Below are 25,989 nucleotides of genomic sequence, written 5' to 3'. Positions count from 1 at the left end.
AAACTTAGCCGGGTGTAGTGGCAGGCGCCTGTAGTCCCGGCTACTGCAGAGGCTGAGGCAGGAGAATGGCGTGAACCCAGGAGGCGGAGCTTGCAGTGATCGTGCCACTGTACTCCAGCCTGGACGACAGAGCAAGATTCCGTCTCAAAAAAAAAAAAAAGAATGTGCAGGAAATGACTAAAGTATGAATGGGAATAAAAAGAAAGCACAATCTCCAGAAGGAATAATTAGGATATAATCAGGATAAGATAAGGGATAAATAGGCCAAGTGCAATGGCTCATGTCTATAATCCCAGCACTTTGGGAGGCCAAGAGGGCAGATCACCTAAGGTCAGGAGTTCGAGACCAGCCTGGCCAACATGGCGAAACCCCATCTCTACAGAAATACACAAATTAGCCAGGCGTGTGGTGTGTGCCTGAAATCCCAGCTACTTGGGAGGCAGGAGAATCACTTTGGCCTGGGTGGTGGAGGTCGCAGTGAGCGGAGATCGTGTCACTGCACTCCAGCCTGGGCAACAGAGCGAGACTCTGCCTCAAAATAAATAAGTAAATAATAAATATAATGGGTAAATAAAGGAGAACAAGGGCATTGACAGTTGAAGAATGACACTCCAGATCAGAACTAAGATTGTCAGCCAGATAATTTTGTGAGAGAACAAAGCTAAACCAAATCACATCTGAATTTATAAATTCCAGTTCTAAATCTAGGCACAATTTTTCGTGTTTTCCATTCAGTACCTTCCAAGTAACTAATTCCTATTGAAACCAGTATCAAAAGTAAGTGTCATCTTTCAATGCAGCGGAAATATTTCTAAAATAATATAATAGCTGAATGTACAACACTTATCATGCAGCTGTTCCTCTGATAGCAGCAGCAACTTGTGAAAAATCAGTGGTCTCAGATCAACAGGTTTTTGATACTCAATGGTACAGTGGAAACTATGAGTTTTGGAGCAAGGTCAGTCTGGGATGAAATTGTGACTCTGTCACATATTGGCCAAGTGACCTTGGGTAGGTAAGTCACATCTCTGTTTCCCCATCTGTATTATGGGGAATAGTTTTACATGCCTCACTGGGCTATAGTGAGGATTACATGAGATAATGCAGTTTATGGAAAGTGCAAACAGTGCTGGGTGTAAAGTAGGCGCTTTGATAAGTAGATCCCTCCTTAGAAATGGGATCTTGGGACGGGCGCAGTGGCTCACGCCTATAATCCCACCACTTTGAGAGGCCGAGGCGGGTGGATTGCTTGAGGTCAGGAGCTCGAGACCAGCCTGGACAACATGGGAAAACCCCGTCTCTACTAAAAATACAAAAATTAGGCACGTGTGATGGTGCGCGCCTGTAATCCCATCTACTTGGGAGGCTGAGGCAGGATAATCGCTTGAACCCGGGAGGTGAAAGTTGCAGTGAGCTGAAATCCTGCTACTGCACCCCAGCCTGGGTGACAAGAACAAAACTCCGTCTGAAAAAAAAAAAAAAAAAAAAAAAGAAATGGGATTCCTGTCAGATGCATCCCTCTGGGGAGACATGGAGAGCCAATAGGAACCAAGGTGCTTTTTAGTCGCAGAACATGGATTCTATCAGGTGTGGGTTTGGCACATCTAGGTCATTGGTTCTGTAGACTTGCTAAACCCAACCATCTGGGCATTTTCTCGGCTAATATAGAGGATGTTTTCATGTGAATACGTGTTCACCTGTGAAATGTTTATAGTCTTAAAGATTCGTTCCAGGGCAAACATCTGATAGCGCCTGGCAAACCCAACAAATGGCTTTTCTGTAATGAGTAAGCCTCCTAATGCCCAAATAAATAGTTGAATTCGTTAGCAACATGTCGGATGTTTTCCCTATTTCTGTATGTTTCTTCGCTAGTTGTTTTTTGTTGTTGTTGTTTTTGTTTTTTTTTTTGAGACGGAGTTTTGCTCTTGTTGCCCAGGCTAGAGTGCAATGGTGTGATCTCAGCTCACCGCAACCTCTGCCTCCTGGGTTCAAGCGATTCTCCTGCCTCAACGTCCTGAGGCTGGTATTACAGGCATGCACCACCACGCCCGGCTCATTTTGTATTTTCAGTAGAGAAGGGGTTTCTCCATGTTGGTCAGGCTGGTCTCGAACTCCCGACCTCAGGTGATCCGCTCGCCTCGACCTCCCAAAGTGCTGGGATTACAGGCGTGGGCCACCGCGCCCCGTCCGCTAGTTCTAATATTTATGCTTTTTGGAGGGTGAAGGGGTTGAGAGGCACCAAAAACCTTGGCTTCTAGGAGCAAGCCACATTTTCTCCCTTAGAGACTGAAGGAAATCATCCGATTCCGGTTCCAGGAAAATCCAATCCGCAGTTTTTCCCTCGCTTTGTCCCGGTCTTACTACTCGCGCCGGGGAGACGCGGTCCAGCCGACGCTCGGCCGGCGAGAGTCCACCAGGTCCCAGGAGGGCGGGGCGAGGCCCAGCGGTCGGGGTCTGGGCCAGGAGTCTCGGTGCGGGAGGACTCGCGCGGGTGCCGTGGGACCACAACTCCCGGGACGCACCGCGGACTGCGCCGAACACGGTTGGCTGGGAGATCCAGCCCTACTGCCCCCATTGGCCAATGGGACGGGGGAAAGAGGCCCGACCCGGATTCTCGGAGGCCAATGACAATACAGAGGAGGCGGGTGCTTCCTTATCACTCACCTTGCGCTCAAAGAAGCCACATTTAAAAGGTCGTGCCGGGCCCGGCTTTCGCAGGCAGTGGGACCAGAGCCGGGACGCGCGGCGGTGTCCCGGGAAAGCGGCCCTGAGGGCATCCGGGTGCCCTTGAGGCGGGCTCCGGACGTCGTCGTGGGCGGGGCCGAGGGCGGGGCCTGGCCTCGTTGTGGAGCGGCTCGTAATCCATCATGGCGGCCGCGGGGGTCGGTGTCTGTGCCTGAGCAGCGCTGGAGCCGGAGCCGGTTCCCGGGTGCTGCGACTGAGGAGCCCCTCCGCTGTCCACGGCCCCTACCGGCGGGGGGCGGCTGGGTTCCTCGGCGGAGCTCTGGGGATGTGACTGCCTGAGGGCGGTGGTGGTGTCAGCGTCCGGGGCCGGGGGAGAGGGTGTCTCAGGCAGAGACCCCCGGGCTTGGGGCAGCTGAGGCGGCCGGGCCTCCTCTACACGGCGCCCGCCTTCCGCTGTCTGGGCCGCGAGAGTCCTTCGTCCCTTACAGCTCCACCCCGGCTTTGGGACACTGGGGGTGGTCTGTTACCCTCAGCTTGGGACACCCCGTTTTCCGAGGCGTGGAAGAGCGTCGCCCTGGAGTAAGCCGCCCGTGCCGCGCCCCGGCAGCCTCCCTCAGCCCCGAGCCGCCCCTTGTTCCGGATCCCGGCCCCAACTTTGGCCACAGAGCCTCTCATTCAAATCCCTCCCTGCTGTCAAGGGGTCTCCCCTTCCCCCAAGGTGGCTCCCGCGAGCCTCTAATGCCCTGACTTCTTCCAATGTCACCTACGGCCCCCTTAGTCTCAGGTCAGCCAAAAACTTTAATGCAAAGGAAAAGTCTGGATTGGTTCCACAGGCCTTTTAAAAAGCGGACTTAAAAGTTGCTGGCAATGCATTCCTTTTCGTCAGAGTCGAGGGCAAACTCGCTGAAATCTGGGTGACCCGTGTCCTTTTCCGGAGAGCAGAGCAGAGAAGCGAGAGCGGCCACTAGTTCGGCAGGAAATTTGTTGGAAGATGAAGAAGCTAAGATAGCAGGTTGGTGACTTCCACAGGAAAAGTTCTGGAGGAGTAGCCAAAGACGATCAGCGTTTCCTTTATATGTGGGAATTGAAATGACTAGCATTATTGACCCTTTTCAGCATCCCCTGTGAATATTTCTGCTTAGGTTTTTCTTCTTGAAAAGAAATTGTTATTCAGCCCGTTAAAAAAAAAAAAAAGTCAAGAAACTTTTGGGTAACACTGCAATTACATTACTTAAAATTGATAAACTGCGAAAATAATTGGAACTCCTGCTTGCAAGTGTCAACCTAAAAAAAGTGCTTCCTTTTGTTATGGAAGAGGTCTTTCTCTGATTGACTTCAATTGCTGACTTGTGGAGATGCAGCGAATGTGAAATCCTGCGTATATGCCATTTGCCTCTACGCTCTCTGACCGTTCTGGAAGATCGTGAACCCTCTTCTGGAAAGGGGTACCCATTATTACTTTATGGGGCAGCAGCCTGGAAAAGTTCTTGGGGACCAAAGAAGGCCAAGCTTGCCTGCCCTGCATTTTATCAAAGGAGCAGGGAAGAAGGAATCATCGAGGCATGGGGGTCCACACTGCAATGTTTTTGTGGAACATGGTGAGTGCTTTTCAAAATTTCTGCTCATTATTTTCCTCATGCGTTCATCTTAGGCCTTCAAGGAACTTTGAACAATAGTACTTGCCACAGTTCCTTCCAATTCCACTTAATACATTTGTTACTTTAGTTATCTCTTAAGTTTCTGGTGAAACTTACTTTGTATAAGAAAAAGTTACTTCGTGAGTTCGGCTTTATTCAGAATCTATTTGAGTTGCTTATTTCTTGCCTGCTTCCTCTGCGAATTCACTGTTGACCTTGGACAAGCCATTTTACTGTTCCAGGGCTTCAGTTTCCTGAGGGGCTGGACTTCAGTTGTTTCTTAGGATGCATGGTTCTATGATTCTGCTCTCACCGAAGTCAAGGGCTCTTCTGACATGCATGGATTCTTTACTGCTTTGTCTACAGAGAGCTTTTATCATATTCTCAAAGGGGTTTGTTTTTCTGGTAAAGTTAAGAATCATAGATACTGGTTGATGCTAATATCCTTGACCTTTTCCATCATAAGTGGGACTTGAAAATACTCACTTTGGAGCCATGTGGGAAAAATCAAGTGGGGAGGCAGCATTCCTTATTAATTTTAGATACACAGCTTCTGTCTTACCTTCCATAGGAGTAATCCCTTCCTCGTTGATGAAGCTTTCATCCTCTCTTCTCCCTGTTTAGAGTGACATTTGGGCCAATAAAAGTTGTCTTTGACATTTTTATGAACATATTTGGCATTTGAGTGCTGACAGCACATTTTATGTTGTTCATGTCCAGTAATTCCGTGTGAAGTTAAAGCTAAGGGTCGGCTTACACTAATGTCTATAACCAATTAATTAGGGTTACTGTTTGTACTGTTGCAGCCTGCCATTTTTCAGATTGTGTCCTTTATATTAAAAAATCAATTGAGCCCACCTATCCTATAAGCAAACGTATCAAGTGTGCCAGTGGCTTATAGTTTGAAATTCATTCAGAAATACTTCTTAACATTGGGTGACTGCAGTCAACAAAGGCTTCTGTTGGATGAACTTGCATTTGACGGTTGAAGTTTTACTTTCTTACAAGAAAATACTCACTTCATCTAAATAAATCCGGGTGCTTGGATTTTACTTTGCCTTGAAACATTAATTCTATTTTAGCTTTGTTTTTAGGCAAGCCAATATGGTCATGTGTTATGATGGCTCCCAAATTCAGGATTTAAAAAGTGAATTATTTACATTTTAACTTGTGATGATCATGCACCTTACATAGTGAAAATTGGTACAGACTTTTTGGAGAGCTTTGGCGGAACTTATCAGAATTTGAAATGTATGTGCCAGTGACCCAGTAATCTCATAGCTGGTATAGAAAGCAGTGTAGTTCCCTACGTGTCCCTGATATCCCTTCAGGGGTTGAGAGGCTGAAACTGTTTTCATGTTAATAGAGCACCAAGATCTTGTCTCTTTTGCTGTGTTGACGTTTGCACTAATGGTACCAAAGTAAAGCAGGTGTCTTAGCATGAATCAGGGTTGTGGCACCTAACTGTACTTGCAGTCATTGCATTCTTCATGACATGCACTCACACTTAAAAAAATACACACACACACACACACACACACACACATCCACTTTTCACTGAAAAATATCTTTTTTTTTTTTTGAGTCAGAGTCGCTCTGTGTCACCCAGGCTGGAGTGCAGTATTGCGATCTCGGCTCACTGTAACCTCTGCCTCCCGGGTTCAAGCGATTCTCCTGCTTCAGCCTCCCAAGTAACTGGGACTACAGGCACGTGCCACTGACGCCTGGCTAATTTTTGTTTTTATTAGAGACGGGGTTTCGCCATGTTGGCCAGGCTGGTCCTGAACTCCTGACCTCAGGTGATTCACCCGCCTCAGCCTCCCGAAGTGCTGGGATTACAGGCATAAGCCACTGCGCCTGACCAGTTTTCACTGGAAAATACCTTGATGAAGCAGCAAAAATTATTAATTTTATTAAATTTTGACCCTTGTGTATGTCTTCTTAATATTCTGTGGATTAAAAAGGGAGGTATGCATCAAGCACTTATACTATGTAGTAAAGTATAATGGTTATCTCCAGGAAAAGCACTTCGGTGATTGGGTTGCAAACTGAACTAGCCACTTTTGTCATGGACTACCATGTTTACTTGAAACTATGACAGTCTATGGTTATTCAAACTAAAAAGTGTATGAAGGAATCTTTCGAAGAAAACACCAGGTAGTATTTGTTGCCGATGACGAAATTTTAGCTTTCCAGTGAAAATTAGGATTTTAGAGAATTTTTGTCTTTTTTCCTTTTCGAGATAGAGTTTCGCTCTTGTCACCCAGGCTGGAGTGCAATGGTGCAATCTCGGCTCACTGCAACCTCTGCCTCTCAGGTTCAAGCGATTCTCCTGTCTCAGCCTCCCAAGTAGCTGGGATTACAGGTGTGCACCACCACGCCCGGCTAATGGAGAATTTTTATCTGCCACTGTGATATGGAGATTGGTGGTAATATTTACAGATGCCATATTTTAATATAATGAAATGTATTATTTGGAAGATCTACATAAATCAGTAAATCAATATTTTCTTTTTTGTTTGTTTTTGAGATAGAGTCTTGCTATGTTATCTAGGCTGGAGTATAGCGGCGTGATCTTGGCTCACTGCAACCTCCGCCTCCCAGGTTTAAGCAATTCTAGTGCCTCAGCCTCCCGAGTATCTGGGATTACAGGCACGCACCACCACAAGTGAATACTTTTTTGTATTTTTAGTAGAGATGGAGTTTCACCATGTTAGCCAGGCTGGTCTTGATGAACTCTTGACTTCAAATGATCTGGCCACCTCAGCCTCCCAAAATGCTGGGATTACAGGTGTGAGCCACCATGCCCAGCCAAACCAGTATTTTCTAAATGATCAATGCATGATATAAAATCATGCACAGGTTAAAGATCCATTCAAAGTGCAAAATGGAGGCCAGGTGCAGTGGCTTACGCCTGTAATCCCAGCACTTTGGTAGGCTGAGGTGGGTGGATCACCTGAGGTCAGGAGTTCGAAACCAGCCATGAAATCTAGTGAGATCTTACCTCTACAAAAATTTAAAAAATTAGCCAGGCTCCCACTGGAGCCAGAGAGTTGAGGCTGCAGTGAGCCGTGAACACACCAGTGCATTCCAATTTGGGCAATAGAGGGAGACCATGTCTCTGGAGGAAAAAAAAAAAGAATGCAGTTCATTGGTAGGGTTTCAGATTCTGCATGGCACCCAGCCTTTAAGAAATTCCTGGCTAGACCAGGCGCAGTGGCTCACGCCTGTAATCGCAGCACTTTGGGAGGCCAAAGTGGGCAGATCACCTCAGGTATAGAATTCAAGACCAGCCTGACTAACATGGAGAAACCCAGTCTCTACTAAAAATACAAAATTAGCTGGGCGTGGTGGCACATGCTGTAATCCCAGCTACTTGGGAGGCTGAGGCAGGAGAATTGCTTGAACCCGGGAGGTAGAGGTTGCAGTGAGCCGAGATCGTGCATTGCACTCCAGCCTGGGCAACAAGAGCAAACCTCTGTCTCAAAAAAAAAAAAAAAAAAGAAATTCCTGGCTGGGCGCGGTGGCGCACACCTGTAATCCCAGCACTTTGGGAGGATGAGGCAGGCGCGGATCACTTGAGGTCAGTAGTTTGAAACTGGCCTGGCCAACGTGGTGAAACCCCATCTCTACTAAAAATGCAAAAATTAGATGGGCGTGGTGGCGTGCACCTGTAATCTCAGCTACTTGGGAGGCTGAGGCAGGAGAATATCTTGAGCCTGGGGGGCAGAGGTTGCAGTGACCTGAGAAAGCGCCACTGCACTTCATCCTGGGTGACAGAGCAAGACTCCGTCTCAAAAAAAAAAAAAAAAAGAAACTACTATTTACCATGTTTTGACGTAGCATCAAAGAACAATATCTGTGGTTATCTAGAAAGTCTGTTTTTGGGGGAGAAAACAGTTATTTTCCAGTAATAAAAATATTTGTTTTTAAATGAATAATTATTTTTTTAAATTTCAGTATTCATTTCTAATATGGTAACTATTGATGAGATAACCTACACAAACTAAGGCTCTTTGGGGCCTTCAGTGATTTTTCAAGAGTGTGACAAGGGCCTGAGATTAAAAAGTTTGAGGCCAGGCACTGTGACTCATGCCTGTAATTTCACACTCTGGGAGGCCAAAGGCAGGTGGATCGCTTGAGTCCAGGAGTTCAGGATCAGCCTGGACAACATAAGACCCTGTCTCTACAACAAGAACAAAAAAAATTAGCCAGGCGTGGTGTCACACCTGTGTTCCCAGCTACTTGAGTGGCTGAGGTGGGAGGGTCACTTGAGCTCGGGAGGCCAATGCTGCAGTGAGCCATGATCATGCCACTGCACTCCAGCCTGGGTGACAGAGCAAGACCCCATCTCAAAAAAAGTTTGAGAACCATTGCTGTAGAAAGTCTATCAAGAAGGCACATAGGGATGTTTGTTGCTAAAGTACTAACACTGAATGATGTCTGTGTTGTGGTGAGTAGAAAAAAAGCAATTTGAAAATCATTCTTTATGGTATGGCCCCATTTTTGTAAAACAAAAATAACTGTTGATGTATGTCCAGGAAAAAAAGGTATGGAAGGATTTTAGACCAAAATTTTTATCTCTAGGGACTTGAGCTTTAGGTGGAATAGGAGAAAACTTTCTCTTTTTGGTTTGTGTGATGTTCCAAGTGTCTTTTAACAACAAACTTGGGTTATCTTGTAATACAAAAAATACGAAGATTTAAAAACTGAAGCCAGGCACGGTGGCTCATACCTGTAATCCCAGCACTTTGGGAGGCTGCCGCGTGTGAATCACCTGAGGTCAGGAGTTTGAGACCAGCTTGACCAACAAGGTAAAACCCCATCTCTACTGAAAATACAAAAAATTAGCTGGGCATGGTGGCAGGTGCCTGTAGTTCCAGCTACTCGGGAAGTTGAGACAGGAGAATTGGTTAAACCCGGGCGATGGAGGTTGCAATGACCTGAGATTGTGCCACTGCACTCCCAGCCTGGGTGACGGAGTGAGACTCCATCTCAAAATAAATAAATAAGTAAAAATAAAAACTGAATTGATGGCAGTCTAACCTGTCACTTTTTTCAGATCCCTTTTTATGAAAGAATTTGCTTAAGTTGTGTCAAACCAATTTCTTTGGACCCTGGGTGTTCTTTTTCTAAGGGAATACCATGTTATTTTGTGTTATTCAGAAATATACAGTGTTGGATTAGACATGGATCTGGAAGCCAAGAATAGCATTGGTGGTTGTTGTTGATGATGAATCTGAAAGAGTGGGCAGATGGCAACTTTTTGCCAGAATCATTCAGGGTCAAAGGGCTAGTCATATCTACAAGGGAAAAAAGGAAACCGTGTTATTAAATATTTCATGCACCATATGTTCCTTTCAAATTTCAGTGGCTTGACTAAGAAACTTCACTTTTGGGAGAGTTGGTAAAACAATTGAAAGCATTTAGTAGTCAACTTTTTCCTTAGTGTTTCCTTGTTTCTTCAACACACATTTATTGAGCACAGACTATGACAGGTAGTGTTCTAGTCACTGATGATATATATATTTGTAAACGAAACAATCCCTGCCCTCCTAGGACTTACATTCTAGTGGGAGGAGACACATCATAAATAAGTTAAGTAAATAAAATACAGATTTGTTACTGATATGTGCGGAGGAGAAGAATAACATAGAGAAGGGGACAGGGAATGGGGTAGGAGGTGTAATTTTAGTTAGGGTGGCTAGAGAGGCCTGAGAGGGTGGCATTTGATTAAAGACCCGAAGGAGGAAGGTGAGCGGCAAGCCCTGTTGAAATATGTGAAAGCATTTCAGGCCCGAGGGAACCAGGATGCAGAGACCTGAGGCAGAGCTTGCTAGTTTCAAGGAGCAGCCTAGAGGCCACTGCAGTGGAGCAGAGAGCAAAAGGAGAGATGCAGGAGGTAAAATGGAGGGTGGGAAGAGAATGGCTGAAGGAGAGGGTGGCCTCATTGGCCATTTCAAGGATTTTGACTTTGATTCATGTGATGTGGGAAGGCCTTGGAGAATTTTCCAAGGGAGCTATACTATCTGATGTATGTTTTAATATTACATAGAATTTCTCTGGCTGCTATGATCTGAAGGAGAACAAGGGAGCAGGGATTCCACAGGGGCGTTGATTGCACGGAGCCAGATAAGGGTGATGATGCTTGGACCAAAGTGGTGGCACTGGATGGAGGGTCAGAACTGAGAAAATTTGCTCTCGGATTAGATGTGGGATATGGGGGTGTGAGAGGGGCCAAGTGTGACTCTCAGGTTTTTGAAGCGAATAACTGGGAGAATAGAGTTGCCTTTTATTAAAATGGAGGTCGAGGCTGCAGTGGTAAGCTGTGATTGCACCACTGCACTCCAGCCTGGGCAACAGAGCAAGACCCTGTCTAAAAAAATGTATATGTATTTACTATCAGTTAAAACTACTTTATGGTTCTCAAAACTTTATTTAAAATAATAGAAACTTGATAAATCAACACTGTAGGCTGGGCGCTGTGGCTCATGCCTGTAATTCCAGCACTTTAGGAGGCCAGAGTGGGCGGATCACTTGAGGTGAGGAGTTCAAGACCACCCTGGCCAACATGGTGAAACCTCGTCTCTACTAAAAATACAAAAATAAGTCGGCATGGTGGCGCACACCTATAGTCCCACCTACATGGGAGGCTGAGGCAGGGGGATCACTTGAACCTGGGAAGCAGAGGTTGCAGTGAGACAAGATCATGCCACCGCACTCCAGTCTGGGCGACAGAGCAAGACTCTGTCTTAAAAAAACAAAACCAACACTGTAATTCTCATTACTCTTAAAATTATACTGAGGCCAGGTGTGGTGGCTCATGCCTGTAATCCCAGCACCTTGGGAGGCCAAGGCAGATGGATCACTTGAGCCCAGGAATTCAAGACCAACCTGGGCAACATGGCGAAACCCCATCTCTACTAACAGTACAAAAAATTAACTGGGCGTGGTGGTACGCGCCTGTAATCCCAGCTACTCAAGTGGCTGAAGTGGGAGAATCACCTGAGCCTGGGAAGCCAAGGCTGCAGTGAGTCGTAATGGTGCCATCGCACTCCAGTCTGGGTGACAGAGTGAGACCCTGTCTCAAAAAAAAAAAAAAGGAAAAATTATACTAAGTATCTGTATACATTAGAAGGTGGGAGGAAGTGCAATTATTGGATCCTATAGGCATTAAAGTTAAATTTGTCAGATTCTTTTTTTTTTTTTTTTTTTTTTGAGACAGAGTCTTGCTCTGTTGCCCAGAGTGGAATGCAGTGGCATGATCTCAGCTCACTGCAACCTCTACCTCCCAGGTTCAAGCAATTCTTCTTCCTACCTCAGCCTAATTTTTTGTGTTTTTAGTAGAGACGGAGTTTCACCCTATTAGCCAGGATGGTTTTAGTCTCGTGACCTCGTGATCCGCCTGGCTTGACCTCCCAGAGTGCTGGGATTTCAAGCGTGAGCCATGGCGCCTGGCCATCAGATTCTCAAAGAGGTTATTTGAACAGGCCGGGCGCAGTGGCTAACGCCTGTAATCCCAGCACTTTGGGAGTCCGAAGTGGGCAGATCACCTGAGGTCAGGAGTTCAAGACCAGCCTGACCAACATGGTGAAACCCCATCTCTACTAAAAATACAAAAATTAGCAGAGCTTGGTGGTTTGTGTCTGTAATCCCAGCTACCCAGGAGACCGAGGCAGGAGAATGGCTTGAACCTGGGAGGCGGAAATTGCAGTGAGCCAAGATCACACCACTGCACTCCAGCCTGAGCAATAGAGCGAGACTCCATCTCAAAAAAAAAAAAAAGTTATTTGGAAAGATTATATCCATCTACTTAATGCTAGGGATTGGACTGTGGTACATAGGCTGTGAAAATGCAAAATTGGAGGTATGTACTTTGTTTTATTTTAGAGACGGGGTCTTACTTTGTCACCCAGACTGGAGTGTAGTGGCACAATCATAGCTCACTGCAGCCTTGAACTCCTGGGTTCCAGTGATCCTCCTGCGTTGGCCTCCCAAAGCAATGGGATCACGCATGTGAGCCACTGCACCTGGCCGTGTATGCACATTTTTTTATAGGCACACAATTGTTTCCAATAGTCTAATACATTTTGTATGGCCTTCTTATTTTTCATGAAACCTTACTGCCCATTTTAAGAAATTTGTAATGTAGAAGAAAACAGAAGTTTCCATTGTGGGGTAAGTAAAGAAAGATGATCAAAGATGATTTGACCAAAAGAGCTTTACTTCATTTAAATGAAGCATGTTGTCAAAAAAAATAGAAGTGGGAGAAAATGTGAAACCATTTTGTGTCAGTTAAGGACATAACCGTGCTTGTGCTTCAGATCTCCAAGTGTGAACACACTGATGTGTTGTGAAGTGTGTTGCAAATAGATGCATTTTTTGAGTGAGAGGGAGAGGGATGTATTAACATGATTTAGCTGGGAATTAAACCCATAGGAATGTGTCAGGCATATTTTCTGACTGGGGGTAAAAAGATTAAAATGGTACTTATGATGGGCTTCAGCAAGAGGTGGTCTTCCGAAAGCCTTCTCTGCCCTGTGCCTCTGCAGTTCCCTGACTCCTTGCTGTGTTCATCCCTGCCTTTTTGGTGGTTGTGCCTCTGATGTCACTCCCCTGTGTTCAGATCCTACCTGCTGGCCAGGTACAGTGGCTCACACTTACAATCTCAGCACTTTGGGAACCGAAGGTGGGACGATCCTCTGAGACCAGGAGTTTCAGAGAGCAGCCTGGGCAACATAGCAACACCCTATTACTACTAAAAATAAAAAAGTTAGCTAGGCATAATAGTGTCATGTGCTTGTCTAGCTACTTGGGAGGCTGAGGCAGAAGGATCACTTGAGTCCAGGAGTTCAAGGCTGCAGTGACCTGTGATCATATCATTGTATTCCAGCCTGTGTGATAAAGCAAGACCCTATCCCTTAAAAGTAAAAAACAAACAAACAAAAAAACCCCTATTTAACCTTTCAACACTCTCTTCCAGTCCCACCTCCCTTCTGAAACCATATTTTACATCTCTGGTCTTCATTAATTTTCTGTAACTTCTGCCCTTGTAACTCTTCTGCAACACAAATGAATGCGTAATCATATACTGCCCAGTAGTATTTCCTTAGTTTTATGTGAGTTTCATGGAAGAGAGTGTTGAAACGTAGGTAGGTTTGTTTTTTATTTTGTAACTTATTTTTAACTTTTTTTTTTTTTTTTTTGAGATGGAGTCTCGCTCTGTCACCCAGGCTGGAGTGCAGTGGCGTGATCTCGGCTCACGGGAAGCTCCACCTCCCGGCTTCATGCCATCTCCTGCCTCAGCCTCTGGAGTAGCTGGGACTACAGGTGCCTGCCACCATGCCCAGCTAATTTTTTTTTTTTTTTTTTTTTTTTTTTCCTGAGACGGAGTCTTGCTCTGTCACCCAGGCTGGAGTGCAGTGGCGCGATCTCAGCTCACTGCAAGCTCCGCCTCCTAGGTTCACGCCATTCTCCTGCCTTAGCCTCCCGAGTAGCTGGGACTACAGGCGCCCACCACCTTGCCCGGCTAATTTTTTGTATTTTTAGTAGAGGTGGGGTTTCACCATGGTCTCGATCTCCTGACCTCGTGAACCGCCTGCCTGGGCCTCCCAAAGTGCTGGAATTACAGGCGTGAGCCACCGCGCCTGGCTAATTTTTGTATTTTTAGTAGAAACAGGGTTTCACTGTGTTAGCCGGGATGGTCTCGATCTCCTGACCTTGTGATCCGCCTGCCTCAGCCTCCCAAAGTGCTGGCATTACAGGCGTGAGCCACCGCGCCCAATCTTTTAAAAAAATTTTTAAGAGATAAGGTCTTGCTTTGTGGCCCAGGCTCGAGTACAATGATGTGATCACTGTTCACTGCATCCTCGAACTCCTCAAGTAAACTGCAAGCTTGTGAATGCAGGTTTCATCTCATTTTCTATTTCCCCAGCATAATGCCGAATACATGGGCTCTCCATAAAAAAAAATTCTTGATAAGAATTATATTAAATGGACTAAATGAGAAATTAAACTTTTTATTCACTTATAAGGAATGAAAGTTCTCAAATAGTTAACTTATTTTCTTATGTATCTGAGGACTTTTTATCTAGTTCTGGGGTTTCTTTGCCAGTGAATAAACTTATATATGTTTATTTTATTTATTTATTTTTGTACTTTTAAAAACCAGAACATTAATTGTGAGGCTACATTTATTGAAATTCTTGGCTGGGCTCGGTGGCTCATGCCTGTAATCCCAGCACTTTAGGAGGCCAAGCTGGGCGGATCACTTGAGCTGAGGAGTTTGAGACCAGCCTGGCCAACATGGTGAAAACCCATCTCTAAAAAATTAGCCAGGCATGATGACACACACCTGTGATCCCAACGACCTGGGATTGTGCCACTGCACTCCAGCCTGGGCGACAGAGCGAAACCCTGTCTTTAAAAAAAAAAAAAAAAAAATGGCAATTCTAGAGATGAACTGGCTGCTGCAGCAGCTGCCCTCTTGGGTTTAGGTGTTAATCCTTTATGGAAATCCATGCCTGAATCTGTGGTGTACATTTTTTAGGTGCCTCGTTCGGCCAGTCCCAGTGGCCTTTAGTCTTTTAGCCTTGGCACTCCAGTCATACTTCCTCTTGTACTTGGTTGGGTAGCCACATTTGCCGCAGGTAGACTTTGGAAGGTGATAGGCCCTAGAGCCATAGTGGCAGCACAACGTGTACGTCGTATTGCAACGCTTTTTAGATGATAAGGTTCCCTTTGTCATCTCCCCTCTGTGTTTATTTTTTTATTGTGGTAAAATATACACAAAAATTACCATTTTAACGTGTTTAGGTGTGTAATTCAGTGGCATTAAGTATATTCACAGGGACACAATCATCACCACTGTCCATTTTCAGAATTTTTTCATCATCCTAAGTAGAAACTCTATAACCATTAAAAAATAATATCCCATTTCCCTCTTTCCCCACCTCTTGGTAACCACTTTTATGCTTTTTCTCTCTATGAATTTGCTCATTCTAGGACTTCATATAGCTATAATAATACAATATTTGCCCTTTTGTGTCTGGCTTCTTTCACTTAGCATTTTTTTTTTTTTGAGACGGAATTTCACTCTTATTGCCCAGGCTGGAGTGCAATGGTGCCATCTTGGCTCACTGCCACCTCCGCCTCCCAGGGTTCAAGCAGTTCTCCTGCCTCACCCTTCCAAATAGCTAGGATTATAGGCATGTGCCACCACGTCCGGCTAATTTTGTATTTTTAGTAGAGACGGGATTTCTCCGTATTGGTCAGGCTGGTCTTGAACTCCTGACCTCAGGTGATCTGCCTGCCTTGGCCTCCCAAAGTACGGGGATTACAGGCATGAGCCACTGCGCCCAGCCTCACTTAGCATGTTTTAAAGGTGCGTCTGTTGTTGCATGTGTCGGAATTTCCTTCTTTTTTTTTTTTTTTTTTTTTTTTTGTGACGGAGTCTCGCTCTATCGCCCAGGCTGGAGTGCAGTGGTGCAATCTCGGCTCACGGCTCCCGGCTTCATGCCATTCTTCCACCTCAGCCTCCCCAGCAGCTGGGACTGTAGGCACACGCCGCCACGCCAGGCTAATTTTTTGTATTTTTAGTAGAGACGGGATTTCACTGTGTTAGCCAGGATGGTCTCGATCTCCTGACCTTGTGAGTCACCCGCCTCGGCCTCCCAAAGTGCTGTGTGCACTATCACACCTGGCTAATTAAAATAAACATTTTTATAGAGACAGAGTCTTGCTATGGTGTCCAAGCTGGCCTTGAACTTCTGGGCTCAGGGGATACCCCTGCTTCAACCTCCCAAAGTATTAAGATTACAGGATTGAGCCCCCTTGTGCGACCTGATTTTTAAGCAATTAAAAAAATATATATAATATGCATACAGAAAGGGGCACAAATTGTAAATGTACAGCTTGATGCATGATCACAAAATGTATCCTCCGTGTTCCACTATCTTGCTCGAGAAGTAGAGAATTATGAGCACACCCCAGAAAACCTTGTGCCCTCTTCCAGTTTCACTCCTGCCTTCCTCCTCCTCCCCAGAGTCTTACAGTTTAGCACCATCGATTAGTTTCCCCTGTTTTTGTTTGTAATATTCCCTTGTTATCCTTTTAATGTCTATAGGGTCTGTGGTGATACGCTTTTTCCGTTCCTCATATTCGTAATTTGTGTTTTTTCTCTCTTTCTCTGTCACACACACCTTTTCAGTTAGTTTTGCTGAAGGTTTACCAATTTTATTAATCTTTTCAAAAAAATTTAACTTTCTCAGTTGTTTTCCATTTTGTTGATTTCTGCTCTTTATTTTCTTTCTTTTACTTAAAATTTTTTTTGTTTGTTTTTAGAGATGGGGTCTCGCTATGTTGCCCAGGATGGTCTCAAACTCCTGGCTTCAAGCGATCCTCCTGCCTTGGCCTCCCAAGGCGCTGGGATTATAGCATGAGCCACTTGCACCCAGCCTACTTTGGGTTTAATTTGTTCTTTTTTTCTGGCTTCTTAAAGTAGAAATTTAGATTGATTCCAAACCTTGGTTGTCCAACATAAGCATTTAAAGCTGTGTATTTCCTTCTAAACACTGTGTTAGCTCTGTCACATAAGTTTTCATGAGTCATTATCAAAGTGTTTGATTTCCAAATATTTGGGAATTCTAGATATCTTGGTTTCTAATTTAATTTCATTGTGGTCAGAGAACATCCTCTGTAAAATTTCAGTCTTCTGACATTTACTGAGACTAATTTTATGGCCCAGCATATAACCTGTCTTAGCGAATGTTCCATTTGTACTTCAAAAGAGTATGTGTTGTTGCGTGTAGTTTTCTATAAATCAAGTTGTTTCATGCTTTTGTTTAACATCTTCTATATTCTTACTTTTTATTTTATTTTATTTTTTTTTTTTGAGACGGAGTTTCGCTCTGTCGCCCAGGCTGGAGTGCAGTGGCCGGATCTCAGCTCACTACAAGCTCCGCCTCCTGGGTTCACGCCATTCTCCTGCCTCAGCCTCCCGAGTAGCTGGGACTACAGGCGCCCGCCACCTCGCCCGGCTAATTTTTTGTATTTTTTAGTAGAGACGGGGTTTCACCGTGTTAGCCAGCATGGTCTCGATCTCCTGACCTCGTGATCCGCCCATCTCGGCCTCCCAAAGTGCTGGGATTACAGGCTTGAGCCACTGCGCCCGGCCTACTTTTTATTTTTTACATATTTCATCTATAGCTTTGCTGAAGTTTTTTGGGGGGCGGTATCTCTCTTTTTTACTGAGAGTGATGCTGAAGATCAACAGCTATAATGATATATTTGTTTATTTTTTCCTTTAATTCTATCACTTCTTTTAGTCTTAAAAGCATTTATTCGGCTGGGCGCAGTGGCTCACACCTGTAATCCCAGCACTTTGGGAGGCTGAGCGGGTGAATCACAAGGTCAGGAGTTCAAGACCAGCCTGGGCCAAGATGATGAAACCCTGCCTCTACTAAAAATGCAAAAATTAGCTGGGCGTGGTGGCAGGTGCCTGTAATCCCAGCTACTTGGGAGGCTGAGGCAGGAGAATCGCTTGAACCTGGCGGGTGGAGGTTGCAGTGAGCCGAGATAGTGCCATTGCACTCCAGCCTGGGCGACAGAGTGAGACTAAGCATTTATTAGAAAGCAGGAAAGACTGAAAAAGAACAAGAGAACTAAGCATGTAACTCAAGAAGCCAGAGAACCAAAGTAATCCCACAGTACACAGAAGAGAATAATAAAAATAAAAACAAATTAAGAATGGAAATGATCAATAAAACCAAAAGCTAACTTTGAAAAATAGTATTGATCTAGGCACACTTCTGGTAAGACTAATGAAGAAAAAGAAAAGGTACAATATTTAGAAAATAAACAATATTTAGACTGAAAATGTAACTATAAATATTCTGTCAGTTTTTGCCTCTTGTTTTATTTGTTTTTTGGAGACAAGATCTCTGTCACTCAGGCTGGAGTGCAGTGGCAATCATAGCTCACTGCAACCTCCGTCTCCCAGGCTCAAACTCTTCTCCCACCTGAGCCTCCTGAGTAGCTGGGACTGTGGGCGTGCGCCACCACGTCCAGCTGATTTTTTTTTTTTTGGTAGAGATGGGGTTTCACCATGTTACCCAGGCTGGTCTTGAACTCCTGGGCTCAAGCAATCTGCCCTTCTAGGCCTCCCAAAGTGCCGGGATTACAGGTGTGAGCCACTGTGCCTGGCTGGTTTTGTTTTTTGTTTTTTTTTTTTGAGACGGAGTCTCACTCTGTTGCCCAGGCCTGGAGTGCAGTGGAGTGATCTCTGCTCACTACAAGCTCCGCCTCCTGGGTTCACGCCATTCTCCTGCCTCAGCCTCCCAAGTAGGTGGGACTACAGGTGCCCACCACCATGCCCAGCTAATTTTTTTGTATTTTTTTTTTAGTAGAGATGGGGTTTCACCGTGTTAGCCAGGATGGTCTCAATCTCCTGACCTGGTGATATGCCTGCCTCGGCCTCCTAAAGTGCTGGGATTATAGGTGTGAGCCACGGTGCCTGGCCTGTTTTTTTTTTTATAGTTTGTGTTTTTCTGCTAAGATTCACCATGTTTTCATTCATTAGGCCTATCTTTTCCTCTAGATCCTAGAAGGTATTTGTAATAAAGACCGTATCTGCTAATTTAAATATCTGAGTCATCTTGGGGTCTGTTTTTATTTATTGCTTTTTCTGCATATTATAAGTCAGATTTTCCTGCATTTTTGCATGTTAAATAATTTTGATTGTATGCCAGACATGTGGGTGTTATATTGTAGGGATTTTCAAATCTCGTTATCTTTCTTTAAGTAAGTTTTCATTTTGTTTTGACAAATAGTTAGGTTACTGTAGTTACTTAAATTACTGTGAGTTATACTGGTTGTTAAGTTTGTTTGACCCTGCCAGGTTTGGTTTTATGCTTTGTTAGTATGGATTTATCCTCGGTCCAGACACCCGGCCCTTACAATAGAGGGTACTCTTTAGACTTAATGATTGGCCTTTTTGGGATCAAAACAAAATGACAAGTGCTCAGCAAAGTCTCTCCACCCTGGATGAACTGGTACTTGAATGTTTTCCAGCACTGTGAAACCTCTGTGTCTGTGCAGTTCTCAGCCTCACAGCCACTGCTGTTTGCTAAACTTTATAGAATCTGGAAGCCATGGACCCATAGGATGCCTCCCACCATCTTCTGCCTACCTCTGTGTTCTGTTACCCCACCCCTGCCCTCATCTTCTCTCAGATTTCTTACCATACAAATTCTACCTGCCTCAGCATCCTCAAATCCAAGTCTTTGCTTCCTCAGTTCACAGAAATGGCTGCTATCAGTTTAGGTTTCATCTCCCTGCACTGTGTTTGGGAAGGTGCCCCAGGCAGGAAGTTGGAGGCAACATGCAACTTACCTTACCTTTTTCTCTTTCCTCAAGGGTCACAGCCTATCGTCTAATGCCTGAAAACAGTCGTCTCAAATATTTTCTTCAGTCGTACAATTGCTTAGGACAAAAGGATGTCTAATACCACTTTTACTGCATTATGGACAGAAGCAGAAGTACAATTCTGCATATTCTTTTTTTTTTTTTTTGAGACAGAGTCTCACTCTGTCTCCCAGGCTAGAGTGCAGTGGCATGATCTCGGCTCACTGCAACCTCCGCCTCCTGGGTTCAAGAGATTCTCCTGCCTCAGCCTCCTGTGTAGCTGGGACTACAGGCGTGCACCACCGTGCCAGGTTTGTTTTTTTTTTTTGTATTTTTAATAGATAGGGTTTCATCATGTTGGCCAGACGGGTCTCGAACTTCTGACCTCAAGTGATCCACCTGTCTCAGCCCCCCAAAGTGCTGGGATTACAGGCGTGAGCTACGGCGCCCCGCCAGACTTTTTTTTAATTTTTTTTTGAGACGGAGTTTCGCCCTTGTTGCCCAGGCTGGAGTGCAATGGCGCAATCTTGGCTCACCTGCAACCTCCATCTCCTGGGTTCAAGTGATTCCCCTGCCTCAGCCTCCCCTTTAGCTAGGATTACGGGCATGTGCCACCATACGGAGCTCATTTTGTGTTTTTAGTAGAGATGGGGTTTCTCCATGTTGGTCAGGCTGGTCTCAAACTCCTGACCTCAGGTGATCTGCCTGCCTCAGCCTCCCAAAGTGCTGGGATTACAGGCGTGAGCCACCACGCCCAGCCTCTGGCCAGACTTTTAAATGTGAGCCTTGCAGGTAGTTGTGCAGTATTATCTCCCAGCCTTAATTTGCCCTTCTTTGATGACTCATGAGGGTAAGCACTTTTTCATATGTTTACTGGCCATTTGGAATATCTGTGTACCTATGTATCTCTTGCTAGTTCACCTCTTTTGTCCATTTTTCTATTTATGTTTGTTCCTCATTGGTTTTTAGGAGTTATTTATATATTCTCCTTTTTTTTCTTCTTTCTTTGAGGCAGAGTCTCATTCGTTGCCCAGGCTGGAGTGCAGTGGCATAGTCTCAGCTCACTGCAACCTTGACCTCCTGGGCTCAAGCAGTCCTCCAACTTCATCCTCCTGTGTAGCTGGGACTGTAGGTGTGCGCCACCACTTCCGGTTAATTTTGGTATTTTTTTGTAGAGTTGGGGTTTTACCGTGTCACCCAGGCTGGTCTCGAACTCCTGAGCTCAAACCATCGGCCCACCTTGGCCTCCCAAAGTGCTGGGATTATAGGCATGAGCTGCTACCCTGTGCCTACCCTGTGTTCTCTCAATACAGGTCCTTCATTGAATGTATTTATTATGACTATCTTCTTACACTTTGTGGTTCGCCTTTTCACTCTATTTATATAGTTATAGCCTTTGTGCTTTTTCACTCTCTTTTTTTTTTTTTTTTTTTTTTTTGAGATGGGGTCTTGCTGTGTCACTCAGGCTGGATTACAGTGGTGGGATCTCGGCTTACTGCAACCTCTGCCTCCCGGGTTCAAGAGATTCTCCTGCCTCAGTCCCCTGAGTAGCTGGGATTACAGGTGCCCGCCACCACGCCCAGCTAGCTTTTGTATTTTTAGTAGAGAAGGGGTTTCACCATGTTGGCCAGGCTGGTTTTGAACTCCTAACCTCAGGTGATTCGCCCACCTTGGCCTCCCAAAATGCTGGGATTACAGACATGAGCCACTGCGCCGGGCCGCTTTCTCACTCTCTTAGTGGTGTCTTTGATAAATCTTAATTTTGACTTAGTCTAATTTAATCTTTTATGGTTAGTACTTTTTTTGTGGTCTGTGTAAGAAATCTTTGTGTCTACCCTAAGGTCACAAAGAAGTTTCACTCTTTTACATCTTATGTTTATAGTTCACCTGGAATTGTTTTTTCTGTGATGGGTAAAAGGTTCATTTTTTCCTTCATATTGACCTAGCTCTTTAATTGAAAAGAACATCTGCTGCTGTGTAAATCAGGTATACATGTAGGTGTAGATCTGCCGGGGAAGTCCTTACCGTTAATTTGTTGCCTTTGTCTGTCCTTGCACCAGTATTACAATGTATTACTGAGCTTTAAAATCTATTTTAATGCCTGGTAGAATAGGCCTCCTATTTTGTTCTTCAATATTGTCTTGGCTTGCTCCTTTGTATTCCATATACATTTTAGAGTGGGTTTTATCAGCTTCCATACCCAATCAGAAATACCCTTAAGGATTTTCTTCTCTGATTGCACTAAATCTATAGGTTTCTTTGATCCTAGAAATGAATAATAGAATATAAAAAATTCTTACTGATGAAAGAATGCCATTTCGGGAGACTTTTTTTTTTTTTTTTCTGTTAATGATAAAGGCTAAATGATTGCTGTCAACTGTTTCAGATTTTCAACTTTCAAAATACTTGCTGCTTCTTTCCAATTCGCCTTTCTCTGTTCTTTTTTTTTTTTTTTTCCCCAATTGTTCTTTGACACTCAGTACTTGTCCGTTGATAGTGGAGACCATGTTTATACATTTTTATGGATCGAACAGTATTTTTTTTTTTAACAGTCTAGCTACTCAGTGAATACGCAGTTGAATCTATTTGTTTGGCAGGTTCAGGCGTTGAACAAGTACTCGGTGCCTGTTCTGTATCAGGTACTGTGTCAGTCTGGTGTAATAGAGCCAGGAACAGCATAGCCAACAAAAGGCTCTTTGTGTTAATTTATATTCCTGAGGACCACCATTGGCCATCTGCTTGGAAGAATGGTTATGGCTTGAATAAACAGTGTAGAGTGGGTCCAGGGAACCGGCTGAGGGAAGGGGACATTTACTCAACCTGATCTTCTTTGTTAAGCAGTAGAGAGACCCCTGGTGGAGCTAGCAGTGCCCTTTATCTATAATAGCTTGGTTTTCATCTTTTTTTATGTCAGTGGCTGCTTGTGACCTCTCCCCAAATCTGGTGGACTCATTTTCTCTGTGTATTTAATTTTTCTCCTGGAAGTGACTAACAGCTGCTTCTTAAGTCCTCATTCCTTTCTCCAGGTTTCCGATGCTGCCATAATTTGTTCTGTCCACTTGGGATGCTGCTGTAGTGGGAATATTGTTCCTGTTACCATCTTCAGGTTACGAACCTTTTCCCCAGCTTGTGGTCAAATCCCAGGGGTCTGATGGATCCCACTCATTTTAGGATGTGTTATGCGAAGCTAACATTACAGGCACAGGTGTTGTGTGTGTGTGTGTGTGTGTGTGTGTGTGTGTGTTTTACTGTGTCCATCTGTTCTTAGAGGAGCAAAGGCTAGCATGATCTTTAAACTCCTCCTTTAAGAGTACTGAATTTCTGCCAGGAGCGTGACTTGTTCCTCAAGTGTCACTAGGTTAATTGGTATTAGCAATGAGGGATGAAATTGGGAAATCTTAAAAAGTAGAGAATTCCTTCAGATTTCATTCTTGAGAGGTAGAAAACAAGAAATAGAGAAACAGAATTGCTAAACAGAGAAGGGGAGGGTTTTTTAATAGAGATATTTTTATATGAGAATAAGAGGATGGGGCCGTAATCTGAGGATGCCTGTCTTGGTTGCTCTTTGGCTTAGTTGGGTCTTGGGTTGGTTTACTTCCTGTACAGATCATGAGTTACTAGGGGCTGAATTTACAGTAATATCTAAACTGATTGGAACCTTCACTTGAATAGAGTTTAGTTTTGGCATATTCACTTTTAGAGAAAGGAAGGCAGCCAACCCAGTATGAAGAGTTTAGTCAAAACAAACAGATCCCAGATTTGCCCTGGTAGTGAATAGATTCAGCATAAATGTTTGCAGTTTCTACTTCTTCAGTATCATATAGTAATTTATTGTTTTATTGATGATTCTGCAGCATCCTAGGTTGCAAAGAGTGTCTCTTGTGGATGTGTAAAGTTAAAAAAATTTTCTTTTCTTGTAGCAGGGTCTCAGTATTGCTCAGGATGATCTTGAATTCCTGGGCTTAGGTGATTCTCCTGCCTCTGCCTCCCAGGTAGCTGTGAGTACAGGCATGCACCACTGTGCCTGGCTGTAAAGCACTTTCATATACTTTTTTGGGGAGGTCTATGGTATAGGTAGGATAGTCATTATTCCTTCCTTTCAGTAGGAAAACTTGTGCTTCAGGGTAGTAGTGTTTTTAGGGTTACATTGCTGAATAGTTTTAGAACTGTGGTTGAAATCAAGTGTCTCTTGACAACTTGAGTGTTTTTCAATTGGAAACATTACTTTTTGAAGATAGACTGTATCAAAAAGTGAAAACATTACTTTTTGAAGATGCAGTTTGGAAACATTTGCATCATTGAAATGAGTGGGGTCTAGTTTTAGAATTTAATCAAAGTTTTAATTTTTTCACAATTTTGAGGTTTTTAATACTCAATTGAGTATTCTTATTCTTTTTTTTTTTTTTTTTTTTTTTTTTGAGACAGAGTCTCACTGTGTCACCCAGGCTGGAGTGCAGTGGCACGATCTTGGCTCACTTCAATCTCTGTCTGCCAGGTTCGAGCAATTCTCCTGCCTCAGCCTCCTGAGTAATGGGATCACAGGCGTATGCCACCAAGCCTGGCTAATTTTTGTATTTTTAGTAGAAACAGAGTTTAGCCATATTGGCTATGTTGGTCTTGAACTCCTGGCCTCAAGTGATCTACCTGCCTCAGCCTCCCAAAGTGCTGCGATTACAGGTGTGAGCCACTGCGCCCAGCCTCTATTGAATATTCTTACCCTTTGGTAGTTGGGTGTTTTGGTGTGTAACAAACATACTTTATGTATGCTCTTATGATTTATAATTTTATACTGTTATGAAATTTTATAATTATAAAATTATTTATAATTTTAAAAAATCTATATATTGTCCTACAAGCTTTGTGGCAGTTTTAAGATTTATTTTAAAATTAAATTGAACATTTTTTTGTTTTGTTTTTTTGAGATACAGCCTTGCTCTGTTGCCCAGGCTAGAGTGCAATGGCGCGATCTCGGCTTACCGCAACCTCTGCCACCTGGGTTCAAGCGGTTCTCCTGCCTCAGCCATTCGAGTAGGTGGGATTACAGGCATCCAACACCACATCTGGCTAGGTTTTGTATTTTTAGTAGAGACCGGGTTTCACCATGTTGGCCAGGCTGGTTTTGAACTCCTGACCTCAGGTGATCCGCCTGTCTTGGCCTCCCAAGGTGCTGGGATTACAGGTGTGAGTCACTGTGCTCGGCCTAAATTGAACACTTTTGAATAGATAATACATTTTCTAATTTAAACTACAAAACTACAGTACAAATGTGCATTTTCCGAAGCTTGCTTACATCTCTGCCACTCTGTCCTTTTCCTTCTCCTACTCCTCTGGAAAGCATTTTTTGTATATATATATATTTTTTTATCCTTCCAGTGCTCTTTTTTGCAAATACAAGCAAATATATATTTATTACACAAAAGATAGCATACAGTGTATACTGTTCTGTACCTTCTTTTTTGTTTTTCCCTTAATAGATCCTCAGGATCTCCCCATATTGGAATATGTATATCTTCCTTCTTTTTATGGCTGCATTGAATTCCACTATCTTAGAAGTATCATTGGTTTTCCAACCAGCTCCCTTTCTGGAGTTTTGGAGTGTTTGCAGTCTTTAGCTATTATAAACAGTGCTTCAGGGATAACCTTATAGCTGTGGGAGAGATTCCTAAAAGTCAGGGCACTGGGCTAAAGGATACCTGCATTTGTCATTTCTGTTAGCAGATGGATTCTACTTAGTAGGTAGCTACCATTTTGTGTATGTCTGTGTGTATATATATGTATATGTATATGTGTGTGTGCACGCATATATATATATATATATATATATTTTTTTTTTTTTTAAGAAGGGTCTGGCTCTGTTACATAGGCTGGAGTGTAGTGGCATGACCTCGGCTCACTGTGGCCTCAGTCCTCAAGGCTTAAGTGATACTCCTGCCTCAGCCTCTCTAGTAGCTGGAATTATAGATGTATGCCACTATGCCTGGCTGTTTATTGTATTTTTTGTAGAGATGGGGTTTTGCCGTGTTGTCCAGGCTGGTCTTAAACTCCTGGATTTAAGTGCTTCCTCGGCCTTCCAGAGTGCTGGGATAATAAGCATGAGCCACCACACCTGGCCTGTGTTAATATAGCGTAATAGAGATCTATATTGGTAGATATTTCCACATTTTCTTCCATAGACATTATTCTAGTTTACAGTCCCACCGCTGGTGATACAGAGGGTGCCTTCATCCCCACAGCCTAGCTAAGGGAGTGTATTGTCAAACTTTGG

The 25,989-nt window shown here is 44.1% G+C and overlaps 2 protein-coding genes and 1 pseudogene across 2 annotated transcripts in view; 2 read left to right on the top strand and 1 right to left on the bottom strand.

Moving 5' to 3' along the window:
- The window catches only part of AIF1L (allograft inflammatory factor 1 like), an 803,784-nt gene that overhangs the window by 364,310 nt on the left and 413,485 nt on the right, over positions 1-25,989 (top strand). The gene's annotated exons all lie outside the window — the stretch shown is intronic.
- ABL1 (ABL proto-oncogene 1, non-receptor tyrosine kinase) overlaps positions 2,655-25,989 on the top strand; it is a 185,201-nt gene continuing 161,866 nt past the window's right edge. Inside the window, exon 1 of the mRNA XM_050759782.1 lies at positions 2,655-4,283. Coding sequence (XP_050615739.1) covers positions 4,148-4,283 — 136 coding nt within the window. The 5' untranslated portion in view covers positions 2,655-4,147. The remainder of the gene's footprint in view (positions 4,284-25,989) is intronic.
- LOC126937835 (60S ribosomal protein L37-like) lies at positions 9,616-15,069 on the bottom strand (annotated as a pseudogene).

The sequence above is a fragment of the Macaca thibetana genome, chromosome 15 (assembly GCF_024542745.1).
Source record: "Macaca thibetana thibetana isolate TM-01 chromosome 15, ASM2454274v1, whole genome shotgun sequence".
Lineage (NCBI taxonomy): Eukaryota > Metazoa > Chordata > Mammalia > Primates > Cercopithecidae > Macaca > Macaca thibetana.
This window is presented reverse-complemented; position numbering and strand designations above follow the sequence as displayed.